Raw genomic sequence first — 26,156 nt, 5'->3', positions numbered from 1 at the left:
AGCTAACACAATACAGTTGGACACTACTTGGTTCATAAATCAGCCCCCAAAAAGAAAAATATAATCAGAACCACTCTTGGTCTCAGGGTCACTCCCTAGCCCTAGGAAAGTTATACTATCCAACTTTACACTTTCATGAAGTCCTAAGACCTTTCAGTCCAAAAGAATTTCAGGAGAGTGTCTGGTATTTTTTATTGAAAATTTTCCTATTGACCTGTTGAAGGAAGCAGATGAAAGTAAGTCCGCTTGCAGACCTTCCTTTCCATCTCTGCACATTTACCATCACTGATGTGCACAGGCTAAAATTCCTTCTACAAAGTTACTGCTAGCCATTTGGCCAATCAGTTTTACTCTCTTTCCAGTTTAGTAACAGTTTAACACCATGCCATCCAATGCCATCTGCAGATGTGCCACCACAGTGACGCCAAGAATCTCCTCTCACCTATTCTCTATTCCTGTTTTCAATACCCTTTTTGAAGGATATGATTTGGGCTCTACTGGCATACTTCTAGTGAATAATTCCATAAAAATTAGATGACCATCAAAAAAACCCTGAAGTTCTTGCCCACAGTGGTTTCTGACTCATATCTATTTTGTAATCAATAGTCCATGTGCTTTTCTTAAGTCTTGTGTTTTTACAGAAAACTTTAAGTTAGCCATAATAAGTCATTTGCTAGTTTCTATATTCATTGGACAAAGTACTTCAAGAGAAGCATTCATCTTTCCAGATCCACATCTGAAAGGTTGAAAATATAGCAAAAAATGCTGGGCTGGATTATTAGATTATATAAAGAAGTCCTGATAAAACACAAATACCTATGCTTAGTATAGAGATCCACTCAACTAAAGTAACTGATAGGCCCATTCAAGCAGAAATAGTGATTTTTCCAGACGACATTGGAAGAATACTTGATATCCTCAGGTTAGGCACTTGAAGTTCCATAGAATCATAGAATAGTTAGGGTTGGAAAGGATCTTAAGATCATCTAGTTCCAACCCCCTGCCATGGGCAGGGATGCCTCACCCTAGACCATGTTGCCCAAGACTCTGTCCAACCTGGCCTTGAACACTGCCAGGTATGGAACATTTACAACTCTTTGGTAAGTGACTATGTAACTTAATCAGTTAAGAATTCGTGCTTAAACAAAACTTAAGAGTTATACCCCACATACTTGTAAGGGTACATGAAGTACTGTATGCTGTGTGTCACTTTATCAGGTACTGCCAGTTCCTCCTTGCTTGGGGCAACAAAATGGATTCCATACCTGTTAATTCAGTCTCACACTGCCAAAACTGCTGGTTTTCTCTGGTTTACCCATTGACATGTAAACATGTGCTTGATAATTTGAGTTCAATAATAAACACAAGACTGTGAGACCAGCCAGTGATCTGTCAGAACAAAGATTCACTAACACAGTATTGTTTCTCATACTAGTCCATAAGGAAGTAGTCTCATGCTAAGTCTAAGGAAAGGTGGAACGGGGCAAACCATTATGCTCTTCTACCTTCAAGAAATCTGGGACTCAGAAACTTTCCAAATCAGAGAGAATACTTTTATACTGAATAACTGATAATGAATTTTTTTTCCCTATGAATCTGTCTAATTAATTTTGTTAATTTAATAATGTGTAAACTTCTAACAGCCACTGCAATCCAGCTCCAAGGACTTCAATATCTCAATTATGCTTTGTTTGAAAATAACTCTGTTTTGTTCTGAATATGCCACCAGCTGATTTCATCTGATGCTCCCAGTTCTTATCCTAGAAGAGAGATCCTTGTGTGTCCTTTCCATTCTACTCAAGATTCTATACACCTCTATCATACCTCTTCTCTTTTATCTTTTATTACCTTGAATGTCCTAGTTGGTTAGTCATTCCTTCTACAGAGCAGTTCCCTATCTTTGATTATTCTTGTTGTCTCTAAGCCTTGTCTAATTTTACTATAACTTTTTCAGGATGGAAAAGGTGGACCGCATCTGCATTCTGTATTCAAGATCAGGAGTTTGTGTCCTTTAGTCACATTTTACTTTGATTGTTCATACTCTGAGGTGCACCATGGTTCTCCCACAGTTGTCATGACTTCTGTAACCTCCCCTCTTAAATATTCCTAAATACTCATTGGCACTGCTACCAGAAAATAATATTAGCACTCCTTTGTTTTAGCTGTCAGACTTAATATAGGAAATAAAAGACACTATGAGAGCCTAAACAGGGATGTCTGTTGCTGCTTTAGATCTTCTAAGGTATGTGTGGCACCCTTCAGGCCAATGTAATACAGCGGATAAGGGTGATTTGCACCATTCTGGAGTGACAGTTTGAGGCCATTAAGAATACCTTGCTTAAACATGACACTTGTGGTATCTAAAGTCACACTAGATAATCTTTATTTAGGCATTGAATTTCTGCCTAGCTGGTGGTGTGTAAGACAGTCTAACTCTTCTATGTCAACTAAGAGAGCTGTGTTCTGAATGAATCATATTTCTTGGTGAACGAAGCACAGCAAAAGCTGCAGTTGTAAATATATCATGCCAGTCTCTTTTTTAACGTTTGCATGTATGTACAGATTCAATATTTAAAAATAGTTTTTCTTTTCATTCTCATTAAGGATGCTGGGGAAATGGTTCGATCTTTTGTTGGTGGCTTGGAACTGGTAGTCAATTTACTAAAATCAAAGAATAAAGAAGTTTTAGCAAGTGTATGTGGAGCCATTACAAATATAGCTAAAGATGAAGAAAATTTAGCTGTTTTAACCGATCATGGAGTCGTCTCTCTGTTGTCAAAACTAGCAAACACAGTAAGTAACATCTAAACATATTATACTGAGTATATGAACTTCTTATGACAGACTGCATTATACCCAAATAAAAGGTTATGACAAAAGCAGAAGATCCTATAGCAGCTGCAAGGAAGAGCTGTATGTAGCTGATGTACTTCAGGCATGAAAACACTCTGTGGCTGGTACTAAAACTGCTTTGGAAGATGAGCTTAATTTTAATAGCCCTTGTTGCTTAGTACTGCATTTGAGAGATGCAGCTGCTGTATGAAAAAAGCACAAAGGATCGAGAGAGCAATAAATCTGAACCATGCAAAGAATCTCAGTGATGGTCTGTATGTTAAATTTTAATGCTGATCTTACCTAATTTCCAGTCAGTCTAAAAGCACCTTTGAAATAACATAAAAATTCACAGCACTTCCTTTAGAGAGAATAATAAGGGACTACTAGCTCCATGCCTTACAGCTTTCACCAATTTTTAATTGTATTGCATAGGATGCCTTAAAGATGTTTGAGAATACAATTCTGGTTTTCTAGGAAATTTTTGTTGTATTATGTTGTCTTTAATGTATTATTTTTTTTTACCTTCCTCAGAACAATGACAAATTAAGACGTCACTTAGCAGAGGCCATTTCCAACTGTTGCATGTGGGGGAGAAATAGAGTTGCCTTTGGAGAGTCCAATGCTGTAGCTCCTTTAGTACGTTACTTGAGGTCAAATGATCCATCAGTTCACAGAGCTACAGCTCAGGCTTTGTATCAGCTTTCAGAGGATCCCAACAACTGTATCACCATGCATGAAAATGGAGTGGTGAAGGTGAGGTGGGATTTTTTTCTTATTTGGAGTTCAGATAATCAAAGGGGCTTGGTATGGTCAAGAGAAGAGAACTTTCATTTGAAATAGTTCTTGAATATGGCTGTGTACCTCACATTTTCTGAATTTCATTCTAAGAATTTTTGGTCGAGTAATGAGTTAGGGAACCATATTTTAGTGCTAAAGATACTATAGTTAGGTGACTGTTGGGAATGGAAATATGATGTGAACATTCACCTCTATAGTGCATGACTCTGACCCGATCAGTAGTGACATCAGTCACATCAGCATTTTGTTATTCACAAGTGACTTGTGCAAAAGAAGTTGGGTTATCTTAATGGATGGTTTCCAAGTATGGCAGAAAGTCACTTAGGAACAGAGAGTAACTGGATCTGGGGACAAAGCAAGATAGAATAATACAAAGGCTTAGTTTACCAGCAGTTGTTTAAATGAATTCTGAAGGTACTTATAAAAATTCTTATTTTAGTGGTTAATTATGAGCATCTTCTGCAAAGACCTTACTTTAGAAAGAATTTTTCTCTCAAAAAGATCTGTTTAGCAAAGTTTTATCTCCCTAGTTAAAGTCAGAAGAATTATTCCTTTGGCAAAGGAGAGATAAGGATTATGGCCTTAGAGGTGGAGATGATAGAAGTTCTTAATTTTCATAAATTTCCTGAAAAATTCACCATCATACAGACTTTTCATTTTACTTTGTGTTCAGGCAAACATATTGAAAGTAAGAGTTGACTTACGATGCAGTGTTGTTAATGTTGAATTTATGCCTGCAGTAATGATAGTGCACTTTATTGTGAGCAGTTTCAATTCTGGCACATTGATAACATGCACAGAAAGTCTGATGCTTCAGGGAAACATTTACTCTGCATGAATGACACAGTTGCTAAGAGCTTGAACAGCTCATCAGAGACTTTCTCAAAGCATCATATTTTCTGACTATTCACTGAGCAATGTGTATATACATGTTTCTGTCCAGGAAACCAGGAATAAAAACAGAGAGAGAAAGTAATTTCAGCCAGATTCTCGTACTTCACATTTTGCCACTGCTGCAAACAATATTTGCTAATCACAACACAACAGGTATATGCACAAGGCTGTGAGAGAAAAAGTGTTCCGATTTTTTACCTAGTTGTAACTGCACCCAAAATACGCTCAGTTTTCTCAAGCAAGGGTATGTGACAAAAAGGTTGGGAAATAACTGGTGTATATCAGTTGCCATGTGAAATTCTGAGTAGATAAACACGGTGATTTTGGGGGAAGTTTAGAAATGCAGTTTTATAGAGTTTTTCATTTATGTTCAGTTTCACACTCAATGTTCTTATGACTGGGAATGAAACAATGGTTATGATCTGTGACAGATGGATCAATGCTTTCTTTCTACCAAACACCAGAAAATATTTCCTCTTTATGAAGTAAAAATTCATGGCTGTGCTGGAAAAGAGATTTGTGTTTTCAGAGACCCTGTAATGACATGTGGGACACTAGAAAGCAGGAGGAATTTTTAGATATCAGACTAAGGAACAGGCTTTGACCTGAATTCAAAATTGGAGGTAGCTGTCCACAGACTAAGGGAGAAAAGAAATCCAGTGGGGGACTGGCAGTTTATAGCCAAGATAAGTAGCAGTACCAGGCAATGTTCTTCACATTCGGAGTCTGTCACAATTAGAGAGAAGAAAAAAAGGAAAAGTTGCAGACAACTGGAAGCACCCAGCCATTACCAGATTCTTCATAGAAACATCAGAAATTCTCTCTTAAAATGTTGCTGTTGAAAAAGAGCAAAGCTGTCCACCTACAGCTGATTGCTGCTGAAGCCTTAGAACAATCAAGCTTGTTCATGAAAAATCTCCAACTGTTCACTAAAAAGCACAGGATTTTTTATAGGAATGCTCTTTTGAGACGAATTGTAGAAAGACTGTTCTGCAAGGCACACACAGATGAGGAAGTGCAACTACTTTAGTAGTGAAAAAATTAGTCTAAACATGTTTTAAAGGAAGAATTCAAGTCATCTGAGGATCCTGAAGGAATATTTAAATAATTGTCCTAGAGATCATGTCATTGTGTCAGACTAATACTGATCACTAATACCAGTGATTCTCTGTGTCACACTTTTTCTTGGTTATATTGGCAAGCTATAAATTGGGATATGCTTCTGAAGTCAGTAAGTGAGGATAGTGGTGTGCATAGGCATTTATGATATTGCTCATACTATACCTTCTAAAAGACTTCAGATATTTAAAAATATTAAAAGTATATACAAGTGAAAAACATGAAACTGATTGTCCCTGGTCATTCTTACATTGCAAATGAAGAAAGATGAAAGGCAATCTATTGTGGAAGTTAATTTCTGTTGTTGTGGAAGTTAATTTCTGATTTCTAAGTAATATGAAGGATTTGGTTTTGTGGAATATCATTATTATTTTTGTGCGAAGAAGGCCTGGGAAGTTTGAATGGCCTCATCACCTACAGAGTTTAGGCAAGTCTTTTATTAGGAAGCTAATGAGAGATTATTAAGTAATGAAAAAATAAGAACAAGGGAAAATAAGCACCCACAATCAGCCTGTGGAAGAACAAAATTCATCAAAGTCATAGTTGATCTTAACTTTAAATGTTTACATTGTGGACATGCCAACCTGCAATAGTCACCCAAATTCTTAATAACAGTCAAGGAAGAGGAATAGATTCTTCACTGTGTTTCATCTTTCTAATTTTGACATTTATGCAGAGGTAAGGCACCTCAGCCTCTACTGGCAGTATTTTCTGGTCTCCTTTGGCTATCACGGGAGTGCAGGTTCAAAGTTCAGATCTGCACAACTACATTGTAAGTATCTATGTTTAATAGGGTGAATTCCATCCCAAGGCAGTGGAGAACGTGTTTAAATGAATATACAGTCCAGTTCATTATTAGATAGGAATTACAGAATTCTGAATAATAGTGCAGTAAGAAAGAGCTTTTAAAAAAATAATTTATTGTTTTTCCAGAAAAATACAGGTGAGATGCATCTATATGCTATGATGGTGATGAAACACTATCTGCCCAGCAGTAGCTGAAGCACACTTTGAACATAATTTAATGGAGCTAGGTGTTTTAAATTAGTAAATCTAACTAACTTTGAATCCAGGGATTCCAAAAAAGAAAGATCTTTGGAGTATTAAGGATGTATTCCTTTCATCTAACTTCGGCCACTTTTAGGTATGGAGTTTAAAGTAGTCTACAACACCTTCTGTAGTTAATGGAAAGATAAAAAGGACCTGCAGACTTGTCCTAGATGAAGATAGATGCCCAAGATATCTGGAAGGAACAGCCTTATGAAAGTGCCTAGTTTCTCCACTGAGTACAGAAAGGACCTGGGTGACTAGCTCAGACTAAACAGCTAGCTTCAGACAGCTGAATTTAAGTTAATATCCTTCTGAATGTTGATTTTCAACAAGCTTGCTGTACAGGGGAAGTTGTAGGGCTGGAAGAAAGGTAATGTGCCAATATTTAAAAAGCCTAAATAAGATTTTAGTCAGGTACACTGGACACTATTCTTGTGATAAATTATCATAGGTACACACATTATAATACTAGAAGGGGTCATTTTAATGATCTAGACTGACTAGCCTTGCTCATAACAAACCAGAGACATTGCTTCAATTTATTTCTGTTTGGAATAGAGTATATCTTTTAGAAAAACACTGACTCTTTACTTAAAAAATTCCAGTGATGGAAAATCCAATAGAGCCATCATAACTTGTTCCAGTACTTAAATACCTTCCCCATAAAAACATTTGCACCTTATTTGTAGCCTAAGGTTTGTCTAGCTTTATCTTATGCAATTACATGTATGATACTGTTACTTGGTAAACTGGAAAGCCCTACATTGCTGCTACTCTCATACACATTCTTATTGAGTAAGATCAAATACTTGTCACATTGTAATATTTTTAATTAGTCAAGTAAGTGTAATCTCTGATGGAAATGTTTTTAATTCTTTAATTATATTTGTATGTCAGTTCTGATTTTTAGTTTTTGAACTTCCCTTTTGGACTGAATTTCAACATACTTCAGAACAGAATTTGGTTCAGAACAGAATTTGGTATTCCAGTAATATCTGTATGAATACTTAAAACAGGTAAAATAACTTCCCTGTTTCTGTATGAGCTCTGTTTGAACATCAGAGGTTTTCATTATTCTGGTTGGCCACAGTATTGCCCTCAAAGTTTATACTAGGCCAGCTTTCTGCTTTGACTTCCATGTCTTTTTTTGGAAATTATTCCCCAGGTTAGACATCCGCATGCTATAACGTTGGCCTTCATACACAGGAGTTAAAGTTCGGTAATATTGTTAATGTAAATCACCAGTGAATTTAGACCTTGTGATATAAGTTGATTTTTTTTTTGTTTGTCAGGAGACAAATACACTTTATAAATGTCAGATGAGTTTGCTTTCATTCTTGTAAGAATAATTCATGATTTAAAAGCAGCCACAAAATTTATTTAAGCATTTTATTGTCTTAGAGAGGAAAATTTTAAGAAACCAACTCATTGACTCTTTTTGTACTGCATTTAAAACTAAATATTGCTTCTCCACAATGGAGGATTCCAGGTTGAGCAAAGATAAGATTCATTAAACACAGACACTCCTTCACAGCTGAAGTTTTTCACTGGCTGAGGAAGTGGTAAATACTTTTGAATTATGTAGACACAAATGGATTAAGGCCTGCAAAAAGAATATCAGTGTCTTTGATTGCAAACAATGAAACTAAAAAACGCCTTTTCTGCTTGCCAATGAAATGATATATTTGCAAATACCTGTTCAGGTGGCACATAACTATTCTAAAGCATTTATGAAATCTTCCCAGTATCTCATATGAAGATTTCTTGATGTTCTGACTTAAATTTGTGCTCAGATTCTGGACTAATTGAATAATAAAAAGTAAAAGTATTATTTTTTCTATTTATTCATTTATTCTTGTGTAACGTGATGATACATAAAGCCATTGATCACAGATAGGTAGCTCGCTTTGCTGGGACAGATATATACTTATAGAGGAAGAACACTCCAGAAAACCTCAAATTAAATGTAGCGTACAACGAGGTAGAGGTGAATAAACGGGAATGGAGCAGTAGAGTAAAAAAATAAAATGCTTGTATTATTGATCATATTTCATAGCTCAAGCAAACCAAGATACAATTGCTGTTAATTCATAGCTACAACTCAATTATAGTAAGTAAAACATTAACACCAAACGTTGACTGTAAGTTGATTATGAAAACCAAGGACCACTGGATAGTACCAGTCACCCAGACTTTAAGGCATTTATACCATATGGGAACCATAACTAGTGCTGTTGGCAGTTTTTTGCATATATATGTCTGCTGAAGACTACACAAAGTCAGAGTAAATTAGCCTCTGTTGAGCTCTGCATTGTTCTGAGCTGCTTTTCGTATCTAAACAAGTTGTTTAAAGGCAGTATTGCTGTGGTGAGCTATGAACAAGTCCATTTTCTCACGTTTTTGTTCCATTATACATACAGAATTATTTTGGGGCTTGAGGAAGCATTAACTTAATGATTACACTACATATCTGGAATGCAGAAGATCAGATTTTCCATTCACTTTCTGACTTTTTAAATTTTGAAAGTGTCTATCCAGCCTACCAGTGCATAAAATTGATCCTTAGCCTTACTCTGTGGTCTGCTTTATTGAATTATTTGCACAACATCGAAGTGCTCAATTTTCTTAATGTTATGAAATATTAATAGATGTCTTCTAGAATATCAATTTTAGCTTATAGGAACTTCACTGGGGATGCTGAAAGCCTAATTTCCGGTGCTTGCTACAATAACGCAGGCAACGCAAAGACTCGTGCTCCCAAGACTGGAACTTGATTTGTATTTTCATACATTTTAATATGTATATTTTTTTAATTCCTCAGATTTGTTCCTGTCTTCTCCTTAGACTATAGAGTCAAGAGATGCATGAGGTTTTTTTCAGTCTGTGTTTTGTTTGGGTTTTTTTTTCTTGGGGGGAGGGGACAATAAAGGCTATAATGATTTTCTGAATTCTATGGTAAATTCATAATAGGTGTCTATGGTTTTCTGAGTTCTGTTCTTAGTGGTAGAAAGGTTAATCACATGTAGGCTGTTCCATTCCTCCTAATCTAAGATATAAACCCAGTTGGTTTAACCATGATTTATGAAAGTTATTGTGAAATGTAGATTTAATATTTGGAGAGTTCTTTTATACTTTATTATAATGACTGTATTAAAAATATATGTTGTGTATGTTATTGTGCACAGCTCACAGAATATTGATCATTGTTTCCTAAAGTCATAAAAAGTAGTTTTGGCTGACCATTTTAGGTGAAAAGACTTTCATAAGACCATATTTTTGAAATAAATAGATGTGAATTACAAAATATGGATGACAATTGCTAGTTTTTTCTACTAAACGCATTCTAAAAAAACCTTTTTGCCACAAACCATATATATCTGGATTTTAGAATATAAAATACAGAAGTATTGTCGCCTACTCTTTAGGAGTATTTGGCTGAGGTTGGATTTTTTTGTGGAAGGCCTTTGGTGAGAACAATGAATGCAGAATATAGAGTTTTACATTATGAAGTAAGGTTTAAGATGAGATCTTTATAAATCAATCCAAAATATTTTGTATAATGTCTCTACAATAGTATTATCAGGTACAATGGTATGTATTTGCATATTTACATTTTCATATTTATATTTTAAGTTTAGAAGAACCCACTTGTTAGCTGCCATGGTTGGCTCTATTCAGGTTCCACAGTTCAGGCTGTAGATAAAGCAGTTGGCACATGCTCCAAGCTGATGGATGCCTGTTGTTTTTTGTAAATTAGTTGTTACAGTTCTTGGATGTCAAGAAAGAGGGCACTAGATGGCAAAATTTCTGCATGTCTGTTGTCTACAGGAAGTATGCCCAATCCCTTCACCCACAAATATATTGATCACACCATACTTTAAAATTTCAGGTATAAAATGTTCCATGAACTAAGTCCAATACTGGCATATTTTGTTTGATGTCAGAAGGATTCGTTAAAAGTGACAAGGTTACACCACTGCAATTTCTATTGTGTTAGCAACTGGCAGGTGTGAACATCTTCCTTACAGTTTTAGCTCCAGAAAGCAGAAACTGGTAAGCCTTTACCTTCCTAATAAGCAACATTTCACCATTCATAAAATAGGCATACTTACATGTAAAACATTTTGCTTTTGCACAGTTGCCAAAGGTAATGAAGTTTGGCTTCAGTGTAGATTAAGCCTCAGACTTTAAATTGTTTTTCAAAATTTCACATTACTAAAGTTTATGATACGTAGCAAGTGTTCTGTTAAAATCTGGCTGATCCTGGATGGGAAAAACCAGCAGCCTAAGGGAGATCAGCTTATCTTTGCCCAAATACTGTGCTTCAGAAGACCTCTAATTTAGTAACGTTTGGATAACAAACCTAGAGGCTGGCATAAAGCTCCTCTTGGCACATTTTAAACATCTTTTAGTCTTATAAAAAGAAGCTTGTCCCACTAAGCTGTAGGTTTGTTGGAGCTGCTTAACGGTAGCTGTGGCCTGCAGCGCTCTCAGTGATAAATGAGCCGCTTCAAATAAATGCAATTGCAGCCAACTGTACAGAAGGAATCATTAAAAAAAAAAATTTTACACAGACATTTTTGAAGCTTAGAAATGCACAAACAAAGTGTGTTTAACAGAAATATATGCTGCTCCTTTTAATGGAAAAGATTGCTACTGGCTAAGTCTGCCAGCTTCAGTAGGTGTGCCAAAAAGCCAAGGAATCTGGCAGAGTCCATAGATAGCAGTTCCATCTTTCATCTATATTTCTTTTCTGTATTTATCTTGCTTTAGAAAATGCAGAGAATGTCTTTTCCTTCCGACTTGGCACTATTTCCAAACCACAGAAACACGCAATTGTTTAGCTCCCTGCACCAGTCTTATCCTTGTGACTATGTGAAATGTTTCTTTCTAATTTGGCAATAATGAGAAAGCAGAATGTTAAAATATTGTTATCTTCACAGAATAGTGTTTTAGCTAAATTGTCAGATATTAAAATTAGTTTTCTTAATTGAGAGATATTTGGCTTAATGCACAAGGGCAGAATGCCAGGTAATTATTTTTGGCATGCAGCTGATCAAAAATAGGTGCCATCTATGGAAGGAGCTATTCAAAGCAGCTGAACATGAGAAATTTCAAGAACAATATAAATATATATACACACACACACATACACATGCATATGTATACAGACGTGTAAATAGAGGCTGAATTGTCACTCAGAAGCCCTGAATGTACTGAATTATGCATTCATTGTTGCCGTCTATAAAAACTTTCTTTCCTTCTTCCTGTAGAATTAATCACCAGTTCAAATTGGCTTCAAGCCCTAGTCATTGTAATCTCTTTTATGTCGCCATTTCAAAGAGCACTCTGCGGTGTCTTTTAAGTAATATGGCCTTTTAAGTAATATGGCACATCTTATTGCTGTCACTTTCAAAGTAAAGATGCTAAGGAAAAGTCCATTTGCAATGTGTACATTATGGGATGGGTTCTAGTATTAATGTTCCTGGTCAGTGTTCTGTACTTTGGCATAAAGTCTAAAGACCTGACAAGGCTGCCGGGCGGCATGAGGCTGATGAGTATTCTGTCCTGAATTTGCTCTTTTTATCTCTGCACATTATATCTGTGCAATCTGCATAAATCCAACAGCTATTAGAGTAGATTAGCTCCATTGCAGAATTCCAAAGAGAGGCACTTGCTGGACTCCAGAGGCATTGTAGGCTAATGGAGTGTGTATGTATCTAAAGAAGGTGTGTCATACTTCTGTACTGGATTTCCTGGACATTCAATGTACAGAGAATATTTTATTAGTCTTTTGCTTCTCAAAGTATTTTGCCTTTTCATCATTTGTATAGTCTGCTCATATGCAATAATCCTATTGCTATTTGGAAGTGTGGAATTGACCATGCTTGGATTTTAAAGGAGCGTTCAAGAGCACTTTTCACCAGAATCTCTTAAACTGCTATGCTGTAAGTAGGTGAAGTCCTAAGAAGGATAAATAACTGATTTAAAATGAGGAATCATAGTGTAGTAATTAGGATCAAGTTTTGCAGCTAATTTGCCATTAAGTGTTCCATAAGTGATAATATGAAGGGTGGTGAATGATGAGGTTGCAAACTTTGCTGAGGGTAAAGCTCTTCATGGTAGTAGGGATGATAGCCAGTTGCGAACTGCAGTTCATGATGCTGACCCATGGAGGTCAAATTTCCTGTGCAAGTACATCATAACTCAATGGAAGGTTTTACCTTTTGTTAAAAAACCTGGATTTACTACACTGGGCAGTACCACACACTACATGTGCAGCAGATGCAAGGGAACAGACAGAAACTATCTGTTAGAACTGAAAAGATGTCTATGTATTCGGGCGAGGCAATAACGTCCTCACAAATAATGTGGGTAGAAAAATGTAACACAGCTAGGGATACCCTGAATCCCTGACTTTGATCTTGGGTTTGCTAATGATCAATCTTTCTGCTCTTTTTATCATAGTCCAGAAATTCCCATAGAAGTTGCAACTGAATGTAGGAGTTACTTACCTTTATATTTGTGTTGACTTCCTGGGGAGCTGGGGAAAAACTGCTACTCTCTTTAATTCTTTAGCATCACAAATACATATAAGGGACCTGTATTTTGGGAAAACACTCTTTGCCAAATGCCAATGTTCTGCACAAAGGAAAGGATGTTAAGTTTTTTAATTGCATCATGACTCAAGCTTGTGATGCTCTGTTTTCCTGAAAAAGTAGCCTCTTTACTTGGGAACTGATGAAAAAGAGCGTACATTCCCTGTGTAGGAGTAGTGCTTTATCTTACACCAGCTTCCACATATTGTTATAATTAGGTGGTAGTGTTATAATTAGGTGGTGTACTCACCCAAGAATGTCCATTGTTGTGAAATAATATTTTGAGTAGCTAGTTAACCAACCTTTCCAACTATTTCATCCTACCTGAGATACAAAGTAACCTCCATGTTATTCATGTTTATTATTTAATATTCTATGTTTTGAGTATTAATCATGGTTCTTTTTACCTTTTGCAGTGGTAGCATTCAGCTAGAAGGTCCACATGATATTTTTGTTTCTATATTAAAGCAGAGCTGCATGGGTTTAGGAAATTGATTTTCACATCTTCCCCCGCACGCTTTAACCAGTTTCAGAGCTTTTATACATGTGCTACAACCTCCACTTGCCCAAGCACAGCTATAACCTTGTTTTTATAAAGCTAAAAAAGCACTGCAAACGAGTAAGCCAAAAACATTTCCAAAACTTGAAGCTTGGAATTGAAGTTGAGCAATTGCTCAATAAAAAAGGTGAGGAACAGACTTTAATCAGAGGAAATTTTAAAATTTAACTTCTATTAATTAATAAGGAAGCAGATGAAGGCCTCCAGTATTTCCTGCCTGGCATACACAAGTCAGGCAGGCAGGTGTTATTATTACTTGCTCGTAGGCTACACAGTGTCTTTAGGAATCTCTGATCTCACAAAGCTCCCAAAATCCAGCAGCCACTCGAGCAGGTTGTGGCCAGAGTGAGTCCTTGAGTGGTTATGTGGAGATGTTTTGCTTATTAAAAAAAAAAAAAAAAAGTAAAAAATCTAACTCCTCTGCAGAGAACTCCATGCAAATCACAAATGCTTTGGATGAATATGACCTGAATGGAGTACTAGTTCAAGCCACCCCTCATGTTTTAATCACCAAAACCCAAACTATTTCTCTGTCACAGGAAGTGTACATGGTAATGTTTTTCCACAACACAGACTTTAGAAAAGCACATAGATTTTTGTCACTGGTAAATATACTTTATGACCTTTGTATCAGACTCTGTTCGTAAAGAAATGCTCAAACGACTCAGATATTTGGGTCGATTTTAGGAAGTTGACTCACCAGTATAAAATAATTTCTTATGTTTTTCTCTATTAAGAAAAAAACCAAGCAGTTTGACAGTCCTGAAAAGTAACTTCCACTCCATGTCCATTGTTGCTTTCCCTTTTTTCTGGTATCACATATTTAATTCTCTGATATCATATATTTAAATCTAAGCAAATAACAAATGTGAATTAATGTGTGGGTTATACACAGATCTTTGCCCATGAACAGCCCCCGCTTATTTCTTGCTTCATCACATTCATATTTGTTTGAATAAAGCTGAGCTGTGTTTATACTGTCTATACATTTATTTATACTATGTTCTAATTGAACATTTACTAGTCTAAAAACAGACTATAAGGTGAACAATACCACTCACTCATCTTTCAGTTTATGTAAATATATGCACTGTTGCCACCCACAAATCTAAAACCATGAGATTATAGATCAGTCTTCTTGCATGCCACAAAAAAACCCAAACCAACAACCAGCTTTAAAATACCCTGACTCCTTATTTGAAATAAATGCTAGTGTTTAGATCTACAGTGAGAACATCCTGCTTCTATCTGTAGACTTTGATATGTAATGTTTACTAGCAAAAGCACCCCACTGGTTTTGCTTATAAATGATCATATGTAGGCAGAAAGACAGACATTTGGACCATTGGACCTAAAGCTGTATTAACTTTGAAGATCAAAATCAGCACTTGGAATTGAATACAGAAGATAATTTGAAGTCAGTTCACGTATACCAGTAGATCTAACATACTTTTAACATACCACTACAGTCAGATTTTGTACCTGTTCTAGGGGTAAGATGCAACTTGAGATAAACATTGCAAAATTTGTCCGTAGTCCGGGAACCATGGTGCCTCTTTGCTGCAGTTCAGTGTTCTCTTCAAAGACAGACTACTTATAGTGCATTTCAGGAATATCAGACAAACCAGAGAAAAAAACATACTGTTTCCATGGTATTGCTGTAACATCAAGCAGAACCCTTCAGTATGTGAATGGACAGCTTAAGCCTCCTTGTTTTCCTCTGACTTGCTGCTGATAGTTTGTTTGCAACTGCCCCTTCTTAACTTTTGTATAATCTTCATGTGACTGTAAGAGATAGACAAAATGATAGTATTCATATTGATAGCAACATTAACAAATTCGGAAAAGCAAAACAGAGTTAGCAATTCTTTCTCAATTTCCTACAGTACCTCTCAGTAAAAAAATGAAAGGCGAGGTAAAAGCCATGCCTCTGTAAAATGAAAATAAAGCAAAGTGTGAAAAAGGAGATAGAAATACAAAGAAGAAAGATTGAACAGGCTAGCAGCAATATAAGGGAAGGATAGTCCCCAACATGTTATTGGGTCAAAACAGATTGTGAAAGGAAAGGAACATACATGACACATTTACTGCTTTGAATGTCCACTATGCAGTAAGTAAGCAGGCTCCTGTTTTAATCCTAACAAAATTAATTCATAGTGAATTGGAAAAATCTTTTTAAAAATGTCATTCCGTTGACATTACAAAAAAAAAGTTCTTTTTCCCTCTATCCCACCAAAACTCTTTTATATGTTAATCTTCTTTTGAAAACTACAATGAAATAAAAATAGAATAGAGAAAGTGGTTCAAATAAAAATATGCTGTAATACCCTGGTCTTCATCACTTCTGGATTATCAGATCTGCCTATTTCTCTTCGTGGGATGAATTTCATATCCCATAAGACTTTTTGCACATCGGAATGTTCATGATGATTGGATTCTTTCTTAATATCACACAGAACATCTTACAGCTGAAGGTAGATTTGAACTTTAAGGACTCCAATTGGTTACATATAACTGTACCTTTTAATGATTAGAAATACTTTTGATTACGAGTTTCATTTAGCTACAATTTCCTTTAATGGTATTTTATATTTAGTTAGATTTACATCTGAAAATGTTATAAATATCCCCTAAAGTCCTATAAGTAATGCGTTGAGATGGGATAACCTTTAAACTTAGTGTATTTTAAAGTGGCCTGCAAGTTTACATTTTTTATACTATTTTATATTTAACCATTTAGAATTCTGTTAACTTTCTCCTTGTCATTCAGAGTTCTTTGCCCATTTATTATGTCTTTGCATAGCAGGGGCATATTTTAAATTTCAAATCTATCATGGCATAAAATCAGTTTAGGTTCACCAAAGCTGCGTATTCTAAAGAAATAGTAAACATCTCATGGTAAGGTACCACTAGTCATATGTTCAGAATATTTCACGGAGTCTATGAAGCCCTACTCTTCTTCCTCTCTTGTTTCCCAGCATTTTGTGGGATTCAGCTTACCAACAGCTGTTTCATCACATAGGAAAAAGTAAAAACTTGCTGAGAGCAAGTCACCTGTCTTGTGATAGGTGAGATGGTTTAATATCTGGAAGTGCGCCTCAAACTGCAGACAAGTTTCTTCTCATCCTAATGTGTCCTGCACCTGTTTGCAGGAAGAGCACAGGTTTGCCTGCCCCTATGCTCTTCCACTGGTTTTCTGAGGGACGAAGGGAAGGATCAGAGACAGCTCCTGGCTAGCCTGCTCATCACCACCATAATCAGGTGTACCTTAGCATAAGCTACATCCTTTGTACCTCCTCATGTCCCAAGCTGCGCTTGCGTAGCTCCAGAAGTTGTTATCCTTTTTTTGTGGCTGCCAGAATGGAGATGTGTTTCATGGGAGAGAGAAGAAGAAAGACAGAAATAAGAGAGGAAAGGAAAAGAAGCCAGGTTCAATCTTCCTGGGATCTCCCCCACCCCAGACAACAAGATTCAGCTCTCACCTCTTTACATGCAGAGCAAGTGAACTAGGCTACACCAGGGGTTTCTCTGACTTCGTTCCCAGAGAGGAGAGACCTTATACAAGAGGGAATCAGCACAGTGAGTGAGTGGCCACTCACACTTATAGTGAGGGGCCCTGCCCATCTTTTGCCTTTACTAGATTTTCTTAGTGCTGGATTTTGTATGTCTGATAGGTCAGAGTGTTCCCTGACATACAGGACTTTATATCTAAAATCTATTATCTTTGTGCCACCTGAGAAAATTAACAGAAAATGCCCAGAACTTAGATGAGCATCTTCTTAGGAGGCTGTTGTGTGGTACATGTTGTCTTACCCCTTCACTCAGCTGAAAGAGGAAATCAAGAAACTGGCCTGAATTTTACTTGAGAAACAGTGACTTAGCTTAACCTTCATTATGCTTTTATTGTGGAGTGTGTTTTATTCTTTATAATTTAATTTTATGAGAATAGGAATATGTGTAACATAACACTCAAACTAGGTGCTTTAATATTTTCCAGTATGCAATATGGTGTTGAAAGTTAGAAAATGCTGGCTGGATCTAGACTGATACTTTCTTGGATAAGCTTCTACCATATGCTTTTATTTAAAGTATTTTTTTCTTTTAGGTTAGACTTATAAAAAGCATGTGAAAAATGTCTTTTTTGGAAAAGAAGTGTTGCACAATTAGAAAATCACAGTGTTAGAAAGTTAGCATCCTTTAGGAAATGTTGCATGTAAAAGAAGTCAGATACTAAAGCTAAATTTAAAAAAAAATGGCAAGTCCTACCACCAACTGGAAATGCTATGTCAATCTACAAGATGTTGTATTGAAGTAAATGCCTTTATTTCCAGGAATTTTAAGCTCTATGTGAACTCTGACTAGCTTCCCAGTATGGATATGAATCTTGTCAAAGGAGTTTGTCCGTATTTCCTTCTGATTAGAAAAATCAAATAAAATTTGTTTTATAGGACACAAGACCTAAAGAAGCCATAAATAAAGGCATTAAATATTTTTTATAGTTATTCTTTATTCATTATTCGCTTTCATGTTCACAGGACTCCAGAGTATTGAATAGGCTGATGTTTTATCTGTTTTGTATGAGCAAGGGAATCCCTTTGCAGCAGGATTGTTTAACACTTTCCACTGTTTTGGAAAACTTGTTGAAGACACATCACATGACTAACCTTTTATTTAAAGATTAATATGTGCAAAACTCTATTCTCTCTGAAAACATCACTTCCTATGTTTTCTGCTTCCCGCCTCTGAGTCTGGAAGCTGCAATGACTCTGTCTAAAGGAAAGTAGGTACTTACAAATTATTGTAACCAGTACATGAAGCATCTCTACCACCTGAGATTTCATCAGAGTAAGGGTTTGTTGGTTGTCTACATTTTTTCTGCTTTCAAATCCCCTTGTGCTACTTCTTTTGTGGAAGTAAAAAAAACAGAAAAACATCTTGGTAAAAAAGAAAATTACTAGCCCATTTCTATTACTCTTCTTACTCATCCAAGGATCCACACCATTTTGAAACGACACTTTTACAAGTTCTTATGTTGATGTTTGTGTTATCTTGTTTGAAATAACATTTTCAATTGGTTATTTTGTGATGGTAAGGATACTATGTGGAAGGAAGCTGTTCTTCCAGACAGTGGGAGATGGCATCATTCATGATACATGACTATGCAAGAAAATACTACGGTTTATCTCCTTACCTTTTACTGCTGTCCTGAGGAACAAAAGACTTTCTGATTTTGTTACACCTTTGGCATGCCAGAGAGTGTAAAACACAACAATATACAAATAGTCTCTTCAGAGCAGCAATTCCTCCTTCCAGTCTGGGGCACTACAGACTGGTCAGCATCTGAGTAAATTAGGGAGGGAGTCCCCTTGGAACACATTTGTGGGCACAAGAAGGAGATGATCTGAAACAATAACTGGTCACCCTCCATGTGTCTAAGTTTGTAGATGAGAGGAGAGCAGTGGATGTCATCTACCTTGATTTTAGCAAGGTTTTCAAAACTGTTTCCCACAGCATACTTTGACCCAAGTTACAATGTTGTATATATAGTCTAAATGTGTGAACAATCAAATGGATTAAAACTGTTTGGATGATCCAGCTGAGAATGAAGTAGTTAATGGATTGTATTCTACCTGGATGCTGGTGACAAGGAAAGTTGCTGAAGGGCTCTGGGAAGTCAAGGAGACTGAAGGGCAAGGAGGTCAGTCATTAAAAAGATAGAGCTAAGCTTTTCACAGTGGTGCATGGGAAGAGGATGAGAGACAATAAGCATAAACTGAAATAATAGTAACTGCGTGCAGGGAAAACCTTTTTCTATATGAAGACAGTCAAACGCTGCAATAGGTTGCCCAAAGAGGTTCTGCCATCTCCATCCTTGGAGGTTTTCAAGGTGAGGCTGAATAAAACTTTGAGCAACCTGGTCTAACCTCATAGCTGATTCTGCTTTGAGCATGACATTGGACTAGGGACCTCCTGAGACCTCTTCCCTTCTGAATTATTCTATGATTGTGCAATCCTAACATAGTATCACAGTTCTGTGCTATTTTAAAGCTGGGATAGTAATAGCAAAATCTTAATTGTTCTGAATATTTAAATGATTTGGCTGTGCATTGCTCTTGCTTTTGGAACCCAGAAACGCTACATATGCTCTGTACGTTCTCCAAACAGCTTGTATTTGTGCTTATTTGCTGGTATGACGTGCTAACTGTGCAAAAAATTTTGGACTCTTGCCTTAGAATATAGATACCTGCCAACAGAAAATGAAGGCTACATAGTGCTGCAAATGCTTTCTCTGTCTATGGAAAATGCCTCATATGTGCCAGAAAGAAGCATTTGTACCACATGCTTTTTACTGCTTCTCACATCTGTTAACATTTACGTGTGTCAGAAAACAATACCTGAACAGTAAAAGGAAGGGATACATGAAGTTCAAGGGCATTGCATCAAGAAAAAGGACATGTTATATTGTACTGGTACGTTAGAATAAAAAAGAAAGATTTCTTGGACCTGTCAAATATTTTTAATATGTAGGTATAGGGTGTGTGTACTATCTATGAATACATTTCCATACCTGAATTGTGTGACCCAAATTGCCAGTAAATTGAACTGAACCCATGAAAGGGTTAAGGAGTGGCAGTCAGAAAGTAAAAGAATTGTATCTTTCTTCTTGTATACAAAAAGAATAAAATTTTATTTCATTTAAGGCAGGATTTATATAGAAATCTTCAAAGTTAGGTTCCTAAATGCGGAATTACCTACTTATATTGAAATATTTTGCATTCTCAATTTTCTTCTCTTCAGCTGTCTTTTTGTTAGCACAAAAGGAGTAGGTTAACTGGCAAATGTTGCTGTATATCCTCAGTCCTTAGAGGCAGCTACTGTACTGGACTGTGTTTCCAAGAATATTTCTTTGAAGTCATCTTGTGCATATTGTGCAAATCCTGAGACACCGTGTAGTAGAGGATTTTGTATGACGTGGCAGTTCTTACAGATGTTACCTCTGGCAAGTGATTTAGAAGAAAAACAAATTAGAGAGCAACTGATCCTTGATCTCCTGAACTCAGAAGGAGAACAATCAGTATTTGATACCTTTCTAAAAATTGCTGTTCTCACCGTTTGCATTAGTACCTCTACGTCTTCAAGCATCTATTTGGTTATTTTGAGCCAGTGTCATGTATGCTCTTTTTTGATATTTAACCCTGATTTTCCAAAATACACCTGCAACAAAAAGCACAGACACTCCCCTAGAGGTGTTGTCGTTGCTTAATGTTGAGCTCTGTAGAGAAAGTGACAAAAAAAATACCTATTTTCCTAAGTCTTCTGAGCCTAGAAAGAAGTGGTGGCTGAAAGAAGAAATTAATAACTTTAAATTAAGTCCTACCTAACATGTAGTCATTATTAAGGCAAAGGTCTATCTTTGGGTTTTGCTGTATTTCTGATAGATAATGTATCTTCAAACCATTATTTTTGTGATGAACTTCCACTCTTATGCGTTGATAATAGGTCCTATGCTGAAATAATTATGAAAGTTTGACTTCCACACTCAGTACACTGAAAAAGCCTTGCACTAGGTCTGTGAAGATGCAGTGAATAATCACATAAGACATAGTTTCTTTGCCCCCAAATTTGAAACCTATGGCTTTACCAAAACCACTGTACGAACAGTATGTGCATACATATTTTAGGTTTTGAGTCAGGGATGTGAAGTATCTCTACCAGTTTTATTCTGTAAGTTACACAAGAAAGTTGTGAGGCACCCAAAGAAGCACTTTATAGTCTAAGCTGATGAGAAATCAGCTGGTGGGAAATAGCAAGGAAGAAAGATCATCATGCAGCAGTATTTCTTAAGCAAAAAAAAAAAAAAAGAAGTTAAACATCTAATAAGACCTGCATTCTGGCCTTTGTGCTTTGTAGAGCAGCTTTATCACTAGGCAGAGACATACTCCTTGGTCTTACTTCCAGTTGAAGTCAGCTGAAGTCTTGCTTCCACTGACTTCTTTGGTTGCTGACCCTGGCCCAGCTTTTGCATGCAAATAAAGAACATAAAGCTTTCTCATATAATTTCTTCTCATGTGGTTTTAACTCTGGCATATCCTTTCAGGAGTGTTCATACTTTCAGAGTTCTTATCTAGATACTTGTACATAGACACAAAATCATGGAATCGTAGAACAGTTCAGGTTGTAAGGAACCTATAAATGTCATCTAGCCCAACCCTCCTGCAGTGAGCAGGGACACCTTCAACTATATTAGATTGCTGAGAACCACATACTGGATTACAGTAATGGAAATTATAGGAAGAAGAATTGCTAGAAAAATATGTAGTTGATGCTTAATTTACATAATACTCCTCCAACATATTTCAGGCCTATCACAAGCAACCTTAAAAGTTACATGTAGGGGTCAGAGGGTGAAAGGTGACTGGCAAGATGCTTGTTTTGTACATTTGGCTAACACAAATACTTCCTCAAGTATAAAATGCTTTGATCTCTCTAAGCAAATGCCATATGTGTGCAGCTGTGGCCCCTGCCTCATGATTGCTGGAAGGTTAGAAAAAGGTAGCATATGAATTTGGTGTCTGCATTCAATTTATGCTTTTATATTTAGCAGTTCATAATTTTGTGTGATATTTTAGCTGTATGAAAAATATGCACCAGAGTTGAGTGATAACAGATTTCTCTGTGGTTTGACTCAACATTGTTTGGGTATACACAGAATCTGAAGTATTGCAGACTGAAAATATAGGTTTTAATTAGAGCTGTCTGAGCTTCAAAATACCTGAACACACATTAAGCTTGGCAGATTTTCAGAGATCCAAGGGTTGCATGGAGCTGATTTAAGCTAAGCAAGAGTCTTCTGTTTTCCAACATATATTGCATTTGCAGTTGCATCACTGACTTACAACACATTGAACAAGTGAGATCCAAAAACATTATTAATGGTTTTCTGATATGTAAAAATGTTTTATCACCAGGGCCTGTCTTATGTCATACTTGTGTTGAGCAGTACCTTACTCCAAGGGAATTTCCACTGAAAAAAACTGAATTACTTCCAGAGTAAAGGACTAGACCACATGACTGAAAAGCTGAATCAGCTCCAAAAGTTTGGAACCTTTCTTCAGCTTTTGTTTTTTACTTTTATGTGCACATGTGTAGGACTGATATACCCAGATCTGTATCCTTCCAAGCACTTTAATGTGAGTGGCTTACTGTGACAATAAAGAAACCTACTGCAGTCAATGTGACACGAGGGTCCATTCGCATGGATCCAGTTTCATGATCAAGGCCAAACAGAAAAAAAAAAGCATGGCTTTATTTATTAAAACTCTTGACCATGTACAAATATACTTGTATTCCTTGGGGGGAAACCCACGATTTCAAATAAAGCAAATGTAATTTCTACTTACAAGAAAAAATCCCAGTCACAATCAACAGACAGGCATGATGCAATAAACAGAAAAACAGACATGAAAATATCAATTGACAGGTATAAATAGGATAAAATATAAAGCATTGTGCACTATGTGTACATTGATACATATATGTTTACAAAAGTGTACACATATAAGTATACATACATATATAATAGTGACATTAACATGATTTTAGTATTTTATTATCTGTGGGGGTAAATTCATGCTATTTTTCTGGATAAGATTTGAATATTATTTAGATAGTTGCACACCTATTAATTTTTCTTATGCTGTGTCTCTTTTGTATTTTTGCTAGCTCCTACTGCCTATGGTAGGCTCTACAGATGAAACTCTGCAGGAGGCAGCAGCTGGTTGCATAGCAAACATTCGCAGGTTGGCTCTAGCAACAGAAAAAGCAAAGTATGGATGATGCTGTAGCAACTTTTAGCAACACACTAATTTTGCAATATGGCTACATTTAAATAGATGATTACTCCTTCTAGCATCTGTATTTCACAGCAAAGCTCATTTATATGAGGATAATTTAATAACAAGAATAAATTTGTGGAAAATTATGTTTGTTCTCACATTGCTTTGTTTGTCACACCTAGCTTTTATAAAACACACCCAGTTTTGTGTGGTTGATAGCATTACATCTTTCAAAAGACTATTGGTTAAGATATGGAAAAGACTTTTCTACCATTAATACCCTTGTATTTGAAATGCATTGTAGATATAAATGGTTTTGCGTATCTGTGACATTACAATAAATTTTCCTTCACTGTGTGTGTGGTTGTGCAGTGGTTTATGAATGCCTTCAACAATTCCCTTCATGCTAAACTTGTCCAATCATCCTGTCATTATGTTTTTGCCTGTTTGATCACTTGTGATTCACAGGAGAGGACAAAATGCAGATACATCAATCTCACATCTGGTGAGATTGTTATATAAGGACTGCAAACAGCTGTAGCAGTAGACATCACTCCAAATTTCCTGCTTCTACCAACATCAAACAAAATGGTGCTTAATTTTATAAGTAGCTGGTGAAATGTGTTTTAATTAACATGTGTTTAACTCAAATTAAATCTACCAGCTGTAAATAAAATGTAGGGTATTACATTTACATTTCCACATTACCTTATTGTGTTTTTTTCATTTTTAAACTGAGGACAACATTGTATTGATGCAGTTACTTTATTTTTCTGCCTAAATTATGTTCAGAACTAGAGTTGCTTTCAAAAAAGCACATGAACAACTACTGATATTATAGATTACAGACCCACTGTATGGACCATGCTCAACAACTAATACTAAGGCATTTACTTGAGAGCAGTAATGTCTCCTTCCAACCCAAACCATGCTCTGATTCTATGATTTAAAATTTCCTTTAAGAACACTCATACAATTCTGAAAAAGGAGGATTGCAATGGGCCCTTAGGGAAGGTGTAGAGAGTATATGAAAGGAAACCAGCTATGGACAGCTGCTGACAGTGGAGTAGTCATTTTTACAACCCAAGTAGTAATTTTTAATCAGTGTAAATACCAACATAATTGTGGAGCTGTCACAAGTTCCACCAGCAGCCAGTGACCCAGCAAATGCTATTTTAGGTATTCTTCAACTCTGCCCCACAGGACTGGTATGTTATTTTGAATAAATATATCCATATTATTATACTGATGTCCCAGCTGTAGTAGTATCATATGCTTCATCACTGTACCCAAAAATACTTCTAAAATAAATGCTAATTGCCAAATTCATTTGGAAGAGGAGAGGCTTGATTTTATTTTTTTCTTTTTCTGTTGGAAGGCTGTAGATACAGTTTATCACATGAATAATATGTAAAATGCGGCTTATTTTTCAAACTGTTGAGGGGAAAAAGCCTCCCTGACAATAATTGTTGTCCTTAACATGACCTCTCAAGGCACTTTTGACTGTTAAGTTTGGATTTCAACTGGAATAAGTTCTAAAGTAAACTGAATTTTATGATACAAGTGTCAGAGCAATAAGAGTCACGTTCCTGACCATAAAATGGCCTCAGCTTGCCACTGCCACTCACACTGGTAGCCCTTATGTCTTGGATTAGTTCATCTGAAGCCTTTATTTTAAGATCTCAGACAGTTAATCCCAGATTTAAGATGCCTTATTTGTGCTGTTTTCTTTTCCTTTACTGTGCTTGCAGTTTTCAGAATCTGTACAAGGAGACGAAATGTTGAAATCGATACAGATCCGCACACAGGCAAAGGGTCAGGATTTTAAAAAATACATTTTTTTTGGCCAAAACTGGTGGATGTTGTGCAATTAATATAAAGAGATTTGGAAAATGAGTAAATGAATGTGATCCCTGGCCTCTCTGAGCGGTGCAGTACAGCGTGTACATTTGAAAAGCTTCCACTCTCTCCTCAGAGCTGTGTTGAGTTTCACAGCACTGCAGCCCTCTGAAAAGGGATCCTCACAAAGCTGGGTCCCACTTGCTGCTCACACACCCCTCCTGGCAGTGCCAGCCTATTCAAGCCCTGGCACCAACTCAAGCAGCCTCAGCAGCCTGGACCCGGCATTCCCACCATGTATAACCAGGCACCAGCCAGCTCCTGCTCCCCAGCTCCTGTGCCTGGAAGGGAAATGCCTTCACTCCTGTCTCTTTCCACCAGCTGCTACTTGTCCACATAAACCTGTAGCCTCTTAGGAAATATGGCTATACCTAGCACAGGAGCTCAATATTATATTCAGTGCAGAGCAATTTGATGTACAAATTCAATGTAGAGTTCTATTTCAGTTGCAGAAATGAAGTGACTTAAAAAGTTGGGTCAGCCTGTTTGTTTGCCAGCATCTGCTCAGTCTGTGATTCTTGTATTTTCACAGTCTTGTAATATGGGGTAAGGAGGATGTGTGTCAGT

General features: G+C 36.5%; 1 protein-coding gene across 1 annotated transcript in view; it reads left to right on the top strand.

The window, feature by feature from the left end:
- The window catches only part of LOC308217912 (outer dynein arm-docking complex subunit 2-like), a gene marked incomplete at its 3' end in the record, with an annotated part of 52,338 nt that extends 28,647 nt beyond the window's left edge, over positions 1–23,691 (top strand). The window contains exons 8-10 of the mRNA XM_080611398.1: positions 2,605–2,793; positions 3,367–3,588; positions 23,578–23,691. Coding sequence (XP_080467524.1) covers positions 2,605–2,793; positions 3,367–3,588; positions 23,578–23,691 — 525 coding nt within the window. The remainder of the gene's footprint in view (positions 1–2,604; positions 2,794–3,366; positions 3,589–23,577) is intronic.
- Between the last annotated feature and the right edge of the window lie 2,465 nt (positions 23,692–26,156).

The sequence above is a fragment of the Psittacula echo genome, assembly GCF_963264785.1.
Source record: "Psittacula echo genome assembly, chromosome: 2".
In the NCBI taxonomy this organism is placed as follows: Eukaryota; Metazoa; Chordata; class Aves; order Psittaciformes; family Psittacidae; genus Psittacula; species Psittacula echo.
The sequence above is the reverse complement of the archived record's forward strand: the minus strand, read 5'-3'. Positions and strand labels throughout refer to the sequence as shown.